This window comes from Sinocyclocheilus anshuiensis, unplaced genomic scaffold, assembly GCF_001515605.1.
Source record: "Sinocyclocheilus anshuiensis isolate Anshui unplaced genomic scaffold, SAMN03320099.WGS_v1.1 scaffold665, whole genome shotgun sequence".
NCBI lineage: Eukaryota > Metazoa > Chordata > Actinopteri > Cypriniformes > Cyprinidae > Sinocyclocheilus > Sinocyclocheilus anshuiensis.
In genome coordinates, this window is record NW_015537961.1 from 537,257 (window position 1) to 556,203 (window position 18,947).

General features: G+C 32.5%; 1 protein-coding gene across 1 annotated transcript in view; it reads right to left on the reverse strand.

The window, feature by feature from the left end:
• Positions 1-9,078: 9,078 nt before the first annotated feature.
• Positions 9,079-18,947, reverse strand: part of LOC107667119 (signal-induced proliferation-associated 1-like protein 2) — a 156,300-nt gene continuing 146,431 nt past the window's right edge. The window contains exons 20-23 of the mRNA XM_016458708.1: positions 18,416-18,547; positions 12,780-12,897; positions 12,624-12,705; positions 9,079-10,030 (exon numbers count right to left, since the gene is read on the reverse strand). Of these exons, the coding sequence (XP_016314194.1) occupies positions 9,884-10,030; positions 12,624-12,705; positions 12,780-12,897; positions 18,416-18,547 (479 nt within the window). The 3' untranslated portion in view covers positions 9,079-9,883. The remainder of the gene's footprint in view (positions 10,031-12,623; positions 12,706-12,779; positions 12,898-18,415; positions 18,548-18,947) is intronic.

Genomic DNA, 18,947 nt, shown 5'->3' on the forward strand with positions numbered 1-18,947 from the left:
AACTGACAAACAATTAACAGAAAACGCACTGCAAAAAAAGGGATGCTCTTCCTCAGTATTTACAAATATCCAAACAGATCTTAAGTCTTGTTTTCTGATTTATCAATCAATATTAATTGAGTTTATGTGTACAGTGTACAGTAAAAAAAAAAAATCTGCCAATGATAAACTCGTTTTCTCATAAACTCGTACAAATATCTAATGCTTTCCTGCAAAAATATCTAAACATTCTTAAATCAAGATTTACTTAGAATGCAAAAAGATGTAAGATGAGAAGTCGTGTTTTCTGAATAATTTAACAAAAATTGAGTTTATATATAAAATGACAAAAATGGGATCAGGAAAAACCTGTTTAACCTTTGAATTACTTTTTTTTTATTGATCATATTTCACTTTGCATCTCAAATAAATGTACAAATATCTAAACATTCTTAAAAGAGACTTACTGGATATGTAAAAAGGCATCAGATTAGTTTTCTGATCAATTTAACAATTTATACTTAAAATGAGAAAAAAAATCTGCTGCTGTGGTCAGAACGACAAATGATTTTTTTTTCTTGTTTTAAGCCTAAACTCACTTAATTTTGGTACATTTCTCAGAAAACAAAACTTACTACCTCGTGTCACTTTGCATCTCAGGTAAAAGCTTTTTAGTATAAATATCTAACCATTCCTGAATCAAGATACATTTACTTAAGATGCAAAATGACATGAAATAAAAAAAAAGTATTGTTTTCTGAGAAATGTATCAATTAAGTGAATTTAAGCTTAAAAACAAGAAAATATAATTGTAGAGTTGAATAATAAACGTTTTTCCTTTGAATTAAGTTTATATTCTGACTCCACTGGCAGGTATTGTTTTTTCTTATATGAAGCTTAAGCTTCATTTTATTACAAAACTTTGCTTTAAGTAAATCTTGATTTGAGAAGGTTTAGATATCTGTACTGGAAAACCAGGCAAAAATACACAGGAAGAGTATTGCTTTTTGCAGTGTGTACAGTTAAACAGTTATTGCGGGTAAATTAAAATTCATTAACACCTAAACGTTCTTCTGGTCATTGAAATCATATCACGGTGTGTGAGGAACTCACTGGGGTGCACTGCAGGCCAGACTCGACCCTTATCTTCTACACGAGCACCACAGAATGACACTCACTTCAGGACGTCTTCACAGCTGCGGGAGGTCCTGCGGGCGTCGGGAGTCTCTGGACAGATGGGTGGTGAGGAGGCAGGAGCAGCAGGCTGCCATCTGGACTCGACCTGTAACTGAAGCACTACCGAGAGGCCGTTCAGAAAGCATCAGTTCAGAGGGAGTCTGGCACTCCAGACGCAATCACAAATCACGAAACCCACACACTTCACATGATGCTTCCTCCAGAAGACAGCAGCATGAAGGGCCTCAGAAGCTCTTCTGCAAGAAAGATGGCAGATTGTCCTGCATAGAGCCATGCATATTCCCACATCTTTAATGATTTTTGTTTTATTTTGTATTTTACTATTTGTATCTCAGAAAACTTAATGGAGTTCTCATTTAAACTTATCAACTTTATCTCAGATGCTTCTTGAAAAATGTAATTGGAAATAAATAAAAATGAATGTGAGCATCTCAAATCATGTGTTTTTGAGAATATGAGTTCATATTGAGATGTTCTGAACTTACAGGACATTTGTACTGCTCTGATGTTGCTCTTTCATGTGTTAAGAAACTAAATGCAGTTCTCTACATTCATATACACTCTAAAAAATGCTGGGTTAAATACAACCCAGTGCTGGGTAAAATAGGGACAAACCCAGCAATTGGGTTGTTTTGACCCAGCGGTTGGGTTACTACCCAGAAGGTTGGGTTAAACATTTAACCCAACCGCTGGGTCAAAACAGCCTAATTGCTGGGTTTGTCCCTATTTTACCCAGCACTGGGTTGTATTTAACCCAGCATTTTTTAGAGTGTACATTTTAATTCAGATGTTTCTAGAAAACTTTCATGGGAAAATGTAAAAAAATAAATAAAAAATAGAGCAATAAAATTAATGTAAACAGATTAATTGAGGTTGAAAGAATTTGAGTTCATGTTGAGGTTTTCTGAACTTCAAGGACTTACAAGTTATTTAAGTTTAAGTATATTTACTGAAACTTATTTTATTTCAGCCAAGGCTGCATTTCTCATTTTCATTTAATTTAACTTGATGCACTATAATAAACAAACCAGAAAGAAATATTTTGACAAAAAGTAAAACTAATAAAAACACAATAGTACTAAAACTTTAAAATGAAAACAGAAAATTTTAAAATGAAAAAGATGAATAAAAACTATATTATGTAGTATCTCAATGCTACTGAAATGACACTGCATTTTAAAACATTATTTTTCTTAGTTGGAAATAAAAGATTATTGATGTTTTTACAAGAAAATACTATTTCAGTCTTCAAAATGTCATGTTTAATTCATTGTTACTTACTATTTCTTTGCCATTAATTGTGAAATTTACTAGCAACTTCTGAGTGAAAATTGTTTTTTCTCAGATATTTCTCCTAAAATTCCTAAAGAGAAAGAAAAATAGACTTTTGCTGAAAATATAGACTTTAAATTGATGCCTTAAAGAGCTATTTGCACTATTTAATCCATAAAAATAAGTTTTGTTTGTATAAATTCATGCATTTAGGTTCATTCAGTGACGTTAAATCATATGTTTGACTTGAATAAAGTCGGTTAGCTTAGATGTTTCCAATTTCACGTTACCATTTTCAGTGCTGGAGAAAAAGTTGAGATCTTTTTGTTATTTTTTCCATATGGTGCATGCAATCATTGAGGATATCCCAGAGATGGGTATTTGAGGTTTCATCAATGGAAAACAGAATGGCAGATTATACTTCCATAGATCATCATTTGGATGGCATGCAATAGATCAATCATGAAACAGTGTGATTCAGGAGATTTCTGGAGATCATAAACCAAATCTGGACGCCAAAGCCTAAACTCAGCCACTTCAGTCATTGTTTAAACTCCTGCAGCTCAGCAAAATGACCCCCATCAGAAGAGCCTCCAGCAGTTTGAGATCCCATCTGCCGCACTGGCACAGACACCAGACGCAGATTAAACATCTTCATTAAGCGAGACTCTCAGAGATCCACCTCATGTCTGCTTCTGTGGCCGTGTTGTGAAAGCCCAGCCGGTTTGGCAGCCAGAATTTGCCTGAAACTGTCCCAAAAAGCTCCAGAGAAGCAGCAGAGGCCATCAGCACAGATAATGAAGACAAAACACACAGACGCTCAGGTTTAGCTTCAGCTCACACTCGCATATGACCACAATCTCCTGCCAAGAGAGAAGAACCGCCCTCTAATATGAGCTCTGATGCAAATTACCCACAAAAACGTACTCTTTTTGCCAGATTCTGATTGGCTTCATGCAGTTTCTATGAATTAGAGTTTGCAAGTTTTATCACCTTCTGAGCTGCTACAGTGAGCAACAACGAGAAGAATTTGCATTTGGTCTAGAGTGATTTTACTCCGCATGGAAGCACACTAAAGCAGACTTTTTAATGCTGCACATGCAGAACTGGCAGGAAACGATGCATCACGCGTGCAAATGTGGATTATTGATTCACATGCTCAGCGGACCGAAGACTTGCTCTGATTGACACTGCAGGAGTGTTTGACAGTGCAACCGTTTTCCTGGTTTCATGGGCTTTGTCAATTGATGACTAATAACTAATTAAATAAGAAAAATGTCAAATTAAGATAAATAGTTTAATATAAAAACTAACAAAATAAAACTCAATAAAAAGATGAAATATTGAATTTAATGTATTAATTTAATAACTTAAATCAGAAAAAGTAAAAAATAAAATAAAAATAAAAATAAATTACTTTTTTTGACAATCCAATTGTTTTTCTGTAATTAAGGGTTTTATGAGGTTCATGAACAAGTGAAAAGCTGATAATTAAATCAGAAAAAGTCAAATTAAAATAAATGACTAATTTTAAAATGAAAACAAACTAAAACAGTTACTAAAAAATAAAATATTGAATTTAATTAATTTATTTAATATTTCAATAATTAAATCAGAAAAAAGTCCAATTAAAATAAATATATAATTTTGGAAAGAAAACAAAACGAATAAAAAATCTACTAAAAAAGATGAAATATTTCAATTATTGATTTATTATTTTAAAAATTAAATAAAAAGTCAAATTAAAATAAATAATAATAAAAAAAAGCTAAATAAACTACTAAACAAAAGTGAAATATTATATTTTGACAGTCCAACTGCTTTCCTCTAATGAAGGGTTTCATGGGGTTTGTGAATTGAGGAAAAAGTCAAAAAATAATTTAATCAGAAAAAATGATTAAATAATTAACTTTTAATGAAATAAAATAAAATAAAACTCACTAGAAAGATTACATTTAAGATCGAATTTAATGTAATATTTTAATAAATCAAAAAATGTCATATTAAAATAAATAATTTTATCAAAATCTATCAAAATAAAACAATTGTTAATATATATATATATATATTTTTTATTTTTTTTTTGACAGTCCAACCGCTTTCCTGTAATGCAGGTTTCATGAGGTTTGTGAATTGATGAAAAGCTAATCATTCATTAAATCGGAATGCTACACATGCAGAAAAAAAGTCTAATTAAAATAAATACTTTAAAAGAAAATATTTTATTTGTTTACCAGCATGTCATGCGACCATTAACCGACATTAGAGAACCGTGAAAAATTACTGAAATATTAAAATCCAAATCTCAGGGGGACTTCAAATAAATATTTTAGCTCAAAAGTTTTCAACTGATAAAAAAAGTTTGGGAATCACTGCTGTACGGCAAAGAAAAGTTTTTAGAAGCTTCCTTCTGTTTTATGTAAAAGTCAAATATTTACTGTGATACATTTTTTATTTCAGGATTTATTTCTTTGAATAATAGAAAGTACAGCATTTATTTGAAATAGAAATCTTTTGTAACATTATAAATGTCTATACTCTCACTTTTGATCAATTTAATGTTTTTTGCATAATAAAAGTATTAATATCTTTAACTTTTAAAAGCTAGTGTATTTCAGCACAGAAACGCCTAGAAAGAGAGCTGTTTAACTGTTTTGAGAGCGACTGCTAAAATAGCATCACTGTGATACAAACACTGGCCTTTAATCAGAGTAGATGCTGTACTTCATTTGACATGAATGAAAGGGAGGTTGTGAACAATGAAAATATGTCTTTCCATAAACCTTTGATGAAAACATGGCTATCTTAGCCCTTAAGACATTGAACTGGCTCTGTCCCTCACAGCCTCGTTCTCATCCATGTCAAATAAACATGTTCAACCTGATTAAGGTCTGTACGTTAACATCAGCGCTGCTTTTAATAAACGCGGAAACTTGCGGTTCAGGGAATCTGCTGCATGAAAACCAGATGCTGTTGGAATCACAGTCTGCATTGATGACTAGCTGCTGTCTGGAGATCCAGTGACTATATGAACACATGCCAACATGCATTGCATGCTTCTTACCCACAATCCTTTGCGGTGGAGTTGTGCACCACACCCGAACAGCTGCCGCTACCACAGGCTTTCCAGAGACAGGAAACTCATCAGGAAATATATGATCCTCATTCTGAAATAGAGCAACATGCAAAATGGATAATTCAGTCTCTGTTCTGTAGTGACGGGTTTGGATCTCGTCAGCAGTCTGGATTTGCATTTGCAATCTGCATTTCTCCACTTATTTTATAGCTTTCCTCTTGTCCTAATGAAGCAGACAGAGGTCATTAAAGTAATAGTTTACCCAAAAATGAACATTTATACTCACCCTCAGGCCATCCAAGATTAGGATGAGTTTGTTTCTTCATCAAATTTGGAGAAATGTAGCATTGCATCAGTGTCTCAGCAATGGATGCTCTGCAGTGAATGGGTGCCGTCAGAATGAGAGTCCAAACAGCTGATAAAAACATCACAATAATCCACAGCACTCCAGTCCATCAGTTAATGTTTCTGAAGCAAAAAGCTGTGTGTTTGTAAGAATCAATCAAGACGTTTTTAACTTCAAGCCATCACTTCCGGCTAAAATATGTGTCCATAATCCAGTGAAAAAGTGGTCTGGTGTGAATCAAGAGAGAAATCTGCACAGATCAAGCACCGTTTACAAGCCAAAACAGCTCTGAACAAACATGTGGCTGGATTTTGATGTAATGAGAGACAACAGGAGATGCACTTTTTCCACTGGAGGTAGTGTTATTATATTATATATTATAAGCGTCTGTTCTGGGAGTTTGTAAGTTTGGCGATCGAGTAAATTCCGCCGATTGCTTTACAACAGCAACAAATGCACGTGTGCAGCTGTACACTGTAATTACGACACTGCAGGGGCTCCAAAGTTGCAAAAATACACAAACTACATCCATACAAACTATGTTGCTTTGGGAAACTTCCAAACTTGGTGGATTTGGATCACTCTGATATAATACACCCAAATATCAGTTACTCACCCTCATGTCGTCCTAAACCTGCATGACTTTCTTTTTTCAGTGGAACACAAAAGAGGTTTAGCATAATGTTCAAAAACTGAAAGCATGTGAGCTGCAAAAGCTTTAAAGTATCATTCAAGTTGTTTATACAGTTTGCATGCTATATTTAAAAAAAACTCGTAAGTCATATAATATAAATTCTACAAATTTAAACTGTGCATGTTGTGATTGGTTTAAGACTGAGGCATGAAAGAACTAATCTACGTCTCTACTTGGCATATTTACCATGTTTGAATATACATGGATGCAAATCACAAAAGTTCACATACTGATTTTTTTCTCCTTTTTGGAACTTAATAGCCTAACTAAATAAATGCTTTCACGGTATGGAAAAAAAGTTGCTATTGTTAACTAAAACTGTTAAAAATCCGTAAATAAAGCTGAAATAAAATAAAATGCAAATATTAGATGAAAAACTCAAACTGAAAATTAATTAATTCAAATAAATGCTTAAGTTAAAATATTAAAACTTAAAAAAACAAACGAATATAAATTAAATAGAAATATTAAAAACCCTGAAAACAAATAAAAAGCACATAAAATTGCTAAAATTTAAATTAAAATTACAATGAAAATGGAAAATAAAAATAAAAGCTAATTTAAAATATTTATAAATACTAGTATATAAATAATACTAAAATAACACAGAAAATAACATGAACAATAGATTGCACTATAATTAGCAGATTAAATATTACAGTGCTGAGCACAACTAGAAAACTTCATAATTTCAATCACTTTTAAAAGTGGCATTAATTTCCATGATTTTTCCAGGTCATTTCAAATTTCCTGCAACTTTCCCATGTTTTGCGTGAGCATGGGAACACTGAGCTGATGGACCAGCCGTGTGTCACATGGGCTCAAAATGCAGTCAACCGTGACTCAACGAGCACTTCCTACATCTCACAGTGTGTCACATCTCCACTTCCTGTCTGCTTTGAGTAAATATTACCAGTGGCCTGTAAATGAGGCTTTATCACGTTTCAGTGTGTAAGACTGTGATAGTCTCCAGCTTACTAACACATGTGGAGAACAGGAACGTTTCCATGAATCCGTGTCATTCCGACCTCCTGCGGCTCGTCTGGGAATGTGTGTGTGTGTGTTGCTCTGTTCCCTGAATTGCACGTCTCCCCCTCTCGTACCACTTAAATCTTGTGGTGGTCTCTGATGTTGGAAAGAAATTCCTGGCAGCTGGGATTTACAGTGTGTGTAAATGGAAAGTAGATTCTTTAAACATAATGTAATTTATGAGGTTGGCCTCTTTGAAGCTTTAACAATTTACACATAAAAACAAAGAATCTTCTAGCTACTTCAGTAGAGACACAAACAGCTACAACCAGATGCATCAACATCAGTTTCTAAGCATTAGTTCACCTAGAAATTAAAATCCAGAATTGTAATTTAGGGGTGAATTATTCGTTTTAAAGTGGCTTGCAGAATGAACTACATCCATTTAATACCCTCATGCACACGCACCTGCAGCAGGCCCGTCTGTGGAAGCTCAGATAAGTGTCCATTACATATGAACTTATTCTCAGGCAGGTATTCCCAAAAGGGTCCTCGGCGGAATATGCTGCTTCCATGGCAACAATAATTCTCTGCTGATGCTGAACTGGAGAAAATGTCAGTGTCATCAGAAAGTCAATCTCACAGGAGGTTTAGAAAGAGGCAGATGTTTGTGGACCTGCCAGCTGAGTCAATCTCAGGACGAAACATCCGTCATACTTGACACAAAATTCCAAATTTTGCATTTGCATCTAATTTCGCAAGAAATGACAATTAAGCACAATTATCCTACAAATTCATATGACCATAAAGCAAATAATAAAATGCATTTGCATTTAATTTTCTTGGAAAGTTATTATTATAAGCACATTTCCCCAACAAATTTGTATTACCATAATGCAAAAAAAAAAAAAAAAAAAAAACATTTCCATCTTATTTCACAAGAAAACGAAGTCTATTTGTTTTTGCATTATTATTATTTATTATTATTATGAAAATGAAGCACCTTTCTTGATGCGAAAATCAAATTTGACATTTGCATCTAATTAAAAACAAAATGACTATTTAGTTGCATTGTGACATTATTATTATTATCATGAAAATGAAGTACATTTCCACTACAAATTCTCATTATCATAATATTGCATTTAATTGCAAGAAAAAAAAATTGCATTTCTTTTTGCATTATTATTATTTCCCCTACAAATTCAATTACCATAATGTAAAATAAAGAAAAAATTAAGACATGCATTTTTATTACTATCATTATTAGCTAATTTCCCCTTCAAATCCCCATGACCATAATGTAAAAAGTAAATAAATAAAAATACAAATAAATTAATTAAAACATTCTCGTACAGGAATGATTTTCCCCCTCACACTGAAGTAATGAAAATCAGGCAATCAAAATAAGTAAATAACATATTAGAACATAGATGTTATAATTTGCTCATCAGTGTTTTTTTTTCCTAGAACCTGAAATATTAAGAAGACGCATCTGATTGATTTTACATACTACATTTATTAAAAAAAAAAAAAAAAGCCACCAAATGTCCCATCTTACATGAAATAGATTTATAGAGAAACACATTTGTAAAAGCATAGAAACCAACAAAGTGTTATCTAGCAGCATCCAAATGTTGGAATGAGGGAAAAAAAGACAAATGTTTCAGACACAGTCCTGGCAAAACGGTCACAGTATGGCCTTCTCACAGCCGTCCCTCCAGAAGCCGCTCATTTTAATAAAATAAACTCATTTAGGTTAAATAAGCTTAAATAACAGTGTTAAATACAAGACACTTGATTGGAGGTTCTGTACAGAGATGGACACAGAGTTTTGGCATGTGACTGCGGATTCGAGACGAGGCAGGAGAGGAAAGCCACGTTATGCACACACCTGCGTCATTTCGCCTTTTTTTAGAGGCACAATTTCAACATTTACAGCTTCAGGAACTCTTCACATTGTGTTTGCTTGGGAAATCCATGAACCTTATTGCCAGAACTTGATGAATGTGGACAGAAATGATTGGAAACGCGAGCGATGAAGGTACCGTTGACCCGCTGAACTTCAACGTTTGATTGCACCTTTCAATAACGGAGGCAGAAAATCAAACGTCTCGCCAAGTCTTGATGCATTACATTCATAATCCACCTCCACAAACATCGTTTAGTTGCTAATTGAGTACATTCTCCAGGCTAAACCTGCCTCCGTTTGTCTTCGCTGCTCATCTACACCAACAAAAGTGTCCAGAATATACTTACATTCTACATCTCACTGAATTGCAGTAGGAATCGGGCTTTGCTAGTGTAGGTCAATGCCGTGAACATCTCCACAGTTCTCCAGTGGTCTCCATCAAGGCTTCTTGTCGATGGTGTGGAAGAACCACTGGGTGAACTTCCTGAGCTGTGCGGCAGCCGTCTGGCTCTCCTCCTGCAGACGCATGTTGTCCTGCCGCAGGTGCTGCACCTCCACCTGCAGGATCGCCTTGTCTTCCTTTTCCTGCGCACAGAGCAAACCAATGACCTCAGAATATAGTGAACTAGCCGTTTTATGGTGCTCACTGTATGCTGTCTTTATATGGAAAATATCAGCCTTGGTTCTTCAAGTACCCGAGTGTGAGGAAATCATGACATTTTTTCCTTTAAATTAGTTTTGAATAAAGTAGAGGTCCTGAGGAACCCCCATCCTAACATTTAAAGGCAGTTGCATATTCTCATGTACTGTATAAAGACCCGTATTTATATGGTGCAAAAAATAAATAAATAAAATAAATGTGTAAAATAATATTTGGCAAAATTTTGATTCTAGTATATTGTAGTGCATCAACCTGAAGAGAAACACAAAAATATGGCTGTCAATAGAATCAAATAACTGATTAAACTTAATTTAAAAAAAACATAAAATAAACAATAAAAAAATAAGGTTTCTTAAATTTCAACTCTTTTTTATGTTTGAAATAATTGTTCTAAAATAATAATACTGTCAAATTCTGTAATATCGTGAAGCCTGTTATACTGTTAAATAAGAAATTGATAATGTTGTAATTTTTGTTTTATTAATTTTTGTATTTATTTCCATTATTATTAAAGTAGTGGTATTTTTAGATTCTGTAATATTGTGAAGCTGGTAATGTTGTCAAATTAAGTAGTAATATTGTCATTTTGGTATTTATTCAATTTAATCACATTTTTTATTTATTTTGAATTTTTTTGTATAAAAGTAGTAATACTGTCAAATTCTGTAACATTATGAAAGCAGTAATGTTATCAAATTAGAAAGTGGTAAAATTTTCTTTTTTTATTGATTAAATTTAATCTTATTTTTTATTATCTTAAAAATTTTTACTTTTTTTTTTTTTATTGTAATATTGTAAACGTGGTAATGTTGTCAAATTAGAAATGAAAAATACTGTCATTTTTTATTACATTTTATTTCATTATTTATTTTTACAATTATTTCAAACCATATTTAAAAGTGGTAATAATGTCAGATTCTGTAATACCGACCTATTTTTATTTATTAAATTGAAATGTATTATTGTTATATTTTATTTTGTTTTAACATTTTAACACTTTCTCTTAAGTTTGAAAACCTCTGGGACAAAAGTGTTTTACATACATTATACATTTCTCTCTCTGGAGTTTTTTGCACTGAGAGCTCATTACAGAGAAAGAAAAGTTTGAATGATATACTGTATGACTCATAACTCATATTCATATGCCTCTTTATAACCATTTAGAGTAATTGTACACCAGCTCTACGTATATTGACCTGATGTGAACGCTGCAACACTATCAGCAATTACATCAGGTGCATCATGGGCAGTTGGAGTTGTTCCTGCTGAGCCGCCGTCACTCTGCAGTCATTTAAAATGACAGGAAGCAGGATATTAAACCGGGCCAACAAGGTGGCAATTCTGCATGCTGGTGCCCATTACCACATTATTTGCCTATCCTTCCCCTAAAAAGCCTTCTTCCTGTGAAGTGACAAACGCAGCTGATGTACTTCCTCACATTCACAAAATGGATGGAGAGACGTGGAGAAAACCAGATCTTGTCAGTGGATAAAAACATCTACAGTGGACCTACAAAACACGGCTACTGTTTTCCATCAGGACGGGTTTACCTTAGTTGACCTTTTCACGTCATACTGTCATACTGCAAGATTTTGCAAGAAATGTACTTTTTTGTGGCATTATTATGACAATTAAGCACATTTTCCCTTCAAAGAAAACAGATATTTTGTTTGTATTACTATTATTATTATTAAAATAAGCACATTCCCTCCACAAATTATTATTACCATAATGCCAAAAATAAAATTTGCATTTGCAATTAACTTTGCAAGAAAATAGAGTTTTTTTTTGTTATTATTATTGTTAAAAAAAGAATCTGCATTTAATTTAGCAAGAAAAAATAATATTTTTTGCAGTATTATTATTATAAGCACATTGCACCTCCAAATTCAAATCCAAATTATGCAAAAAAACTAAACAAAAAAAAATATAAAAAATGCATTTGAATTTAATTTTGCAAGATTTTTTTTGCATTATTATTACTATAAGCACATTTCCTCTACAAATTCTCATGACCATAATGAAAAAAATAAAAAAATAAAAAAATAAAAAATGTTTGCATTTGCATCTAATTTTTATAAGAAAACATAAGTTTTTGCATTACTATTATTACTACTACTACTACTTCTAGTACAAGTACATTTCTTCGAAACATCTCTTTACCATTATGAAAAAAATGACACTTTATTAGAACTTTAATTTGACCATTTTTTGCATTATTATTTTTATTATTAAGCACAATTCCCCTACAAATTCTCATTACCATACTGCAAAAACAAAATGCATTTGCATTAAATTTTTCAAGAAAATTAAACCTTTTTTTGCATTGTTATTATTAATAATAATTAAGCACATTTCCCCAACAAATTTTCATTACAATACATAAATAAGCAAGTAAGTAAAAAAATCTCATTAACGTAATACAGTAATGATCATCCTGTCCAGAAATGTAAATCAGATCATCTATGGTGGACCTAAAAAACCGTTATTGTTTTCCATCAGGACGGGACAGTTTACCTTCTTCAGGTCATACTGCAGCTGTCTCAGGATGACCTCCAGCTGATTGACTTTACCCGTCAGCGTGGCTGGAGACGTATCGCTGAAGAGCGAGACAGAGCTGTTAGTCGGAGCATGAACACACAGTGTATTGTGTGTGTTTGCTGTTAAACTCACCCGGCCTCCAGTGCAGCTCCCTCAGCGGCCGCCACGCGTCTGGTGAGCTCACGTGAGATCTGCAGCGCTTCGGCTCTCTGCATGTCCGTCATGGTGCAGAACGAGGCCACGCGCTGGTCTGGACACATAAACACATCAGACAGACTCTCGATGGGTTCTCAATATCACAATGACACCACAACACATAAACACCACAACTCAGTGCTGAATGTGACAGGACTGCAACCAAATCATATCTGATGGCAGACTACTGGATATATAGCAATGTGATAATAATAATAATAATATGTGTTAATAATAATTTGTCCCAGGTCAATCACACTGAACCTGGGTCATTCTCATCAATCTTAAAAGTTTTGTTAAGAAGAAAGAAATATTACAAAAATTTTTTTGTCATGTTTGCTAGTTTAATTCTAGAGAAGTGAAGCAAGAGTAGCAAGACTGCATACAATTACATATATATGTATATATATATATATATATATATATATGTGTGTGTGTGTGTGTGTGTGTGTTTTCATAGATTGTTTATCCTTAATGCAAGAAGCCCTAATATTTAATAAATAGATAAATAAATAATAAAATAAAAAATGCATTTACATTTAATTTGGCAAGAAAATAAAAGATTTTTCCATTATTATTATTATTATTATTATTATTATTATTATTATTTTTGTAATAAGCACATTTCCCCTACAAATTCTTTTTACCATAAAGCAAAAATAAACAAATAAATAAATAATGCATCTGCATTTAATTTTACAAGAAAATAAATAATTTTTGCATTATTTATTAGCACATTTCCCCTACAAATTCTCATTACCATAATGAAAAAATTAAAATAAAATAAATTAAATAATGCATCTGCATTTAATTTTGCAAGAAAATAAACTAGTTTTACATTAATATTATTATTATTATTAGAAGCACATTTCTGCTACAAATTCTCATTACCATAATGCAAAAAATTTAAAAATGCATCTGCATTTAATTTAGCAAGAAAATAGACTATTTTTTGTCTATTTGTATAGTCTATATTCTTGTGGAATTAAATGGCAATTAGCTTTTTTTTCTCCATTATGGTAACGAGAATTTGTAGGGGAATTCAATTTTGGAGACAATAAAACACAGTATCATTGTATTTTCATTCTCATTGCTGTCTGTGTCTGTCTTTAGGTCTCATGTCATCTGATGAAACCCTTGATTTGTTCAAAACATCTGCACAAGGAAAAAAAACTGGCCTCAGATCAGTTTTTCATATCTAATGTTGGGTTTGCATCCAGTTTAAGTTTGTAATTAATGAAAAAGTGAGACCTTGTGTCCTGAAACTAGCATTAAAGAGCCACGGGACTCTTAAAAAAAAACATTAAGTCGTCTTAAATCACCCACTTATATATAAGTTTGTGAAGCTGTTGAGCGTTTAGCCGGAGCTACTCAATAAAACATTTTTTAAACACTACTTTTCTTCTTGTTGACTTACATCCGTGCTCGCTGATGCAAATGGAGGGCAAATATGTTGTAAGCTAAATTTATCTCTCAGTGTTTTTATGCAGTGTTATTCTGGGTCACAGCGAGACCCAGAAACAAGCATCTCCTCTAAAACTATAACTTTGTTTCCAAATATTGCATCAGTCTTTTAAGTGTATTTATGGTATGTGAAGCAGTTTGCGCTGGTTTTAGCAGCTCTATGGTTCGTCAGCTCATTTGTTTGAGTGTCAGCTGAGGACGACTGTAAAAACGGGAGCAGTCACTCTGAACCAACACCAATCACTTCAGTCCAGACGCTTTTGGTTTAGTACAGTATGTTCACATGTAATAGAGTGAAAGAGCAACGTTGAATGTGATTTTGATCGTTTTTTATTTGTCCACACTGAAAGTGAAAATGGATGATACTGACATGCCATCAGCCAATCATAACATTTTATGTTTAATACATAGTTATGTGCAACTGGATTTTGGACCAATGAGATGCCAATGTGGGCGGGGCTACCCAGCGCAAAATTGAGCATTTATGCATTTAGCAGATGCTTTTATCCAAAGCGACTTACAAAAGAGGAACAAAGACAATTTGTCAAAAAGCCAACAGTATTCATAATATACAAAAAATAGAAACCAATAAACCATTAAATTCGCTCACTGGTACTTTATATAGGTCATACTTATATAACGAGCACATTTCCCCTCCAAAATACATTCATTATTATTATTATTATTATTATTATAAGGACATTTCCCCTCTAAATTCTCATAACCATAATGCAAAAAATAAGATAAACATGTTTCACACTTGCATCTAATTTTTGCATTATCATAAGCACATTTCCCCTCCAAATCCTGATTCCCATAATGAAAAAATTTAAAATAAATAAATAAATGCATTTAATTTTTCAAGAATTTTTTCTTGCACCATCATCATTACTATTATTGTTATAAATTATTAGCACATTTTCTCTCAAAAAAATTCTGATTACCATAATGCAAAAAAAAAAAAAAAAGTTAATTTGCCTTTAATTTAGCAAGAAAACAGAATATCTTTAGCATTATTATTATTACTACTAGCACATTTCCCCTCCAAATTCATAACCATAATGCCAAAAAGTTGTTGCATTTAATTTTACAAGAAAATATAATTTTTTTTTAATTATTATAAACACATTTCCCCTCCAGATCCTGATTACCATAATGAAAAAAAATGCATTTATTTTGCAATCATCATTATTATTATAAGCACATTTTCCCACCATATTCTGATTACATACAAAAACTAAAATAAAGGTTAATTTGCCTTTAATTTAGCAAGAAAACATTCTTTTTTTCATTTTTATTATTGTTACTATTATTAGCACATTTCCCCTCCAAATTCTCATTAGCACAATGCAAAAATATAGATAGATAGATGATAGCTGATAGATAGATTCCTACATGTGTGTTTCTCATCACGCTGGTAGTTTTCATTAAAAACACGACAATCAAAGCTCTGTATTTCTCTCTTTCAGCGGAAAGATTAATCAATGCTTAATCAATGCTCTGCATGCAACAGATTCCAAACTAAATTACAACTATTAAAATATAGCTGAGATGTTATTATTATTAAATATTTGTTTAACATTTTATGTTAATATATAATTATTCAAGGTAGCATCAACCAAAGGTAGCACATGATACATTTTCTCTAGCGTGTAATGAATCAATAAATTTAATCTTTTCATTAATTATATAGATTTGATTGGTGGAATAAGTCTCTCAGATTTCAGCCTAAAATGGAAAAAAAAAGTATTATCACACTTTATTATTTTGTTTATCATTTGATATATATAAAAAAAACTAAATAAATAAAGTGCAATAATTCTACTATTTTTTTAATAGTTATATTTAATAGGTCACACCATATGTGCAGTGTGAGCAGCAAACCAAATCTCCAGGTGCTTTCATGAGAACCAGACTGAAAACCTTATGTGCACCCCTGTGTATATATATATATATATATATACACACACACACATATTTATTCAGATTTGATTGGTGGAGTAAGTTAACAATATATATATTAAAAAAGATGGTGGTGAATCAATTTTCATTCAGAAACTGCTAGTAAATTTCACAAATATTTTTGTGTTTTAAAGAGTTACTTTTACTAAGAATCTAATTAGAATCACCATTAAAAATAATGAAATTTACAAACATACTTTAAAGCATCCAGATGCATTAAAGTAATGAAGATTTGTGCTTAACTCGCATGAGAATAATGCAAAACACAACGCAAAAACATCTTAATACTCCTAAAAATAGGCTTCATTTTGCAAAACATTATTTAATTTCTCTTTTGATTTTATTGTAAAATACAACCTAGACTCAATTTCATGATTTCATCACCCAAAAAGGAAAGGTGTGCAATGTTCTTCAGTTGATGCAATGAGAAGATAACAGTATTTAGGTTTACATGCAGGCAAAACAATCCATTTATGCATGAATCTCAGGTTTAATTCATAACATCGATTCTCCTTGAGAAGAATCTAGACCAATGAATACCTTAAAATGAAAAAACAACCACTAATGCTCCTCACAAACATCAGCTTGAGGCCGTGTCCTCCACCACAGCACTGAAAAACAGCTTAAATGCCTTGGATGAAGACAGGAGCCATTAACAAAATGACGATGGCCTCCTTACTAATCCATTTAGAGAACGACAGGAGCACACAGGAGGATGAGTGCGGGACAGACAGCACCAGAGCCGTGTGTGTTCACATGCAAATGATAATTACCCAGCATGCCGGCTGAGTGTTTAATTGCAGGTGGCAGCGCTCGGCTGATTCAAGGTGTCTGCACTCAGATATTTAGGCCTGAATTTGAGATTTATGTATCTAAATTGCATATAAAATTTCCATCAATTTGGATTACACAGTTGTAACATGAATAACTATTAAACGTCATACATAAATGAAACGGGTAAGAAAAATGCAAGATTTCTGTTATGATGCTGATTATAATAAACTGAATGGGTTTTAAATGCACAATAACCAGGCTGGTATTTTCAAAATGCATTTACTCAAATCTGTTCGTTGTGAAAACAATTACATTTACTAAGAAGTATGAACATGGTTCAAATATGGCTAGCTGTGGAATGTGCAATGTTGAATTAGTTAAAATGCATGAGACTGAAACAAATATGATGATAAATATATAAACCTGGTTATTGTGCATTTAAAACACTGAGTATTATTGACAATTAATATAATAGATCAATATATTTCAAAAAATCTATATATTTATATAAATACAAAAATATAAATATTACATATAATTATTATTATTATTAATAATAATAATAAACAATATTACTCCACTAGACCACAAAATATCAAACAAAATGTTATTAATTATTTGCATATATATGCTTAGAATAAACAAATATGTTAATTGTTAATAACTAATTAATACAAATTAATATGTATACACAATATAAATATCTAAAAATATAACTATATTTTATATAACATATAACAACATAAACACATTACATATAATTATTATAATTCATAATAATCACATACTACTAATAATTATTATTATTAATCATAATAACAATAAATAATAATAATAATATTTCATTAGACCTCAAAATATCCAACCAAGTGTCATTATTAACTATTTGCATCTATTTGATTTTATTTAAATCATATTTGAAATGCATTTATTCAAATTGCTTAGAATCAGCATAAATCTGTTCAATGCGAAAACAATTACATTTATTAAGTTAAAAAGTATGAATAAAGTTAAAATATGGCTATGGTTGTGGAATAAGCAATATTAATTTAGTTAAAATGAATGAGATTGAAACAAACTGGATTTATTTATGACATATATAAACCTGGTTATTGTGTATTTAAAACACACTCAGTTTATTAGTATTATTACAGAAATCCGATTTGTTTCATTTATGCATGACTGACGAATATGCATCACATTAAGTTTATTAGTTTATTTATGTTAAAACTATGTAATCCAAATGTATGAGAATTTTATATGCAATTCAAATCTGCAAATCTTAAAATATTTTTGGAGTTCAGCATGAATGCCGCTTCAGTTTCTGCCTCAGAAACCAGACTCATGCTGCATTTCAGCGTTTCTCCACCTACCTTCAAAGACTCTGGCGGCGTCGACGAGGTGAGACCAGTCCAGGCCCGTGGCGGTGTCCGGCAGAGGCATGAGACCCGGGTCGCTGAACTTCGAGCGGTCGGCCAGCGAGCCGTCAGAGAACCAGAACTCATCTGAAGAGACGTTCACACACACAAAGAGACAGATCAGCGACACGCGTACAGCACCAAACCCTACCCAGCAGAAACACAGTTAGCGCTCAATTCACTCCATCTGTCGGGAGGTCAGGAAGGTCACTGTAATGAAGGCAGTGGGAGTGACAGAGCTGAAGAAAAAACAACGGTTGAATCGGTAACCTGCTGTCTTCACCACACAATGATTCCTTTTACAAGATCTCAAAGACTTCATCCTCCAACACAACTGACAGCAGAACGAGAGCAAGATCACACCGTTCATCTGAAATCTGCTCACTAGGAGATTAAAGTATTCAAGAATATAGATGACAGACTAGCCCACCCACCCACACACACACACACACACACACACACACACACACACACAAACACACACACA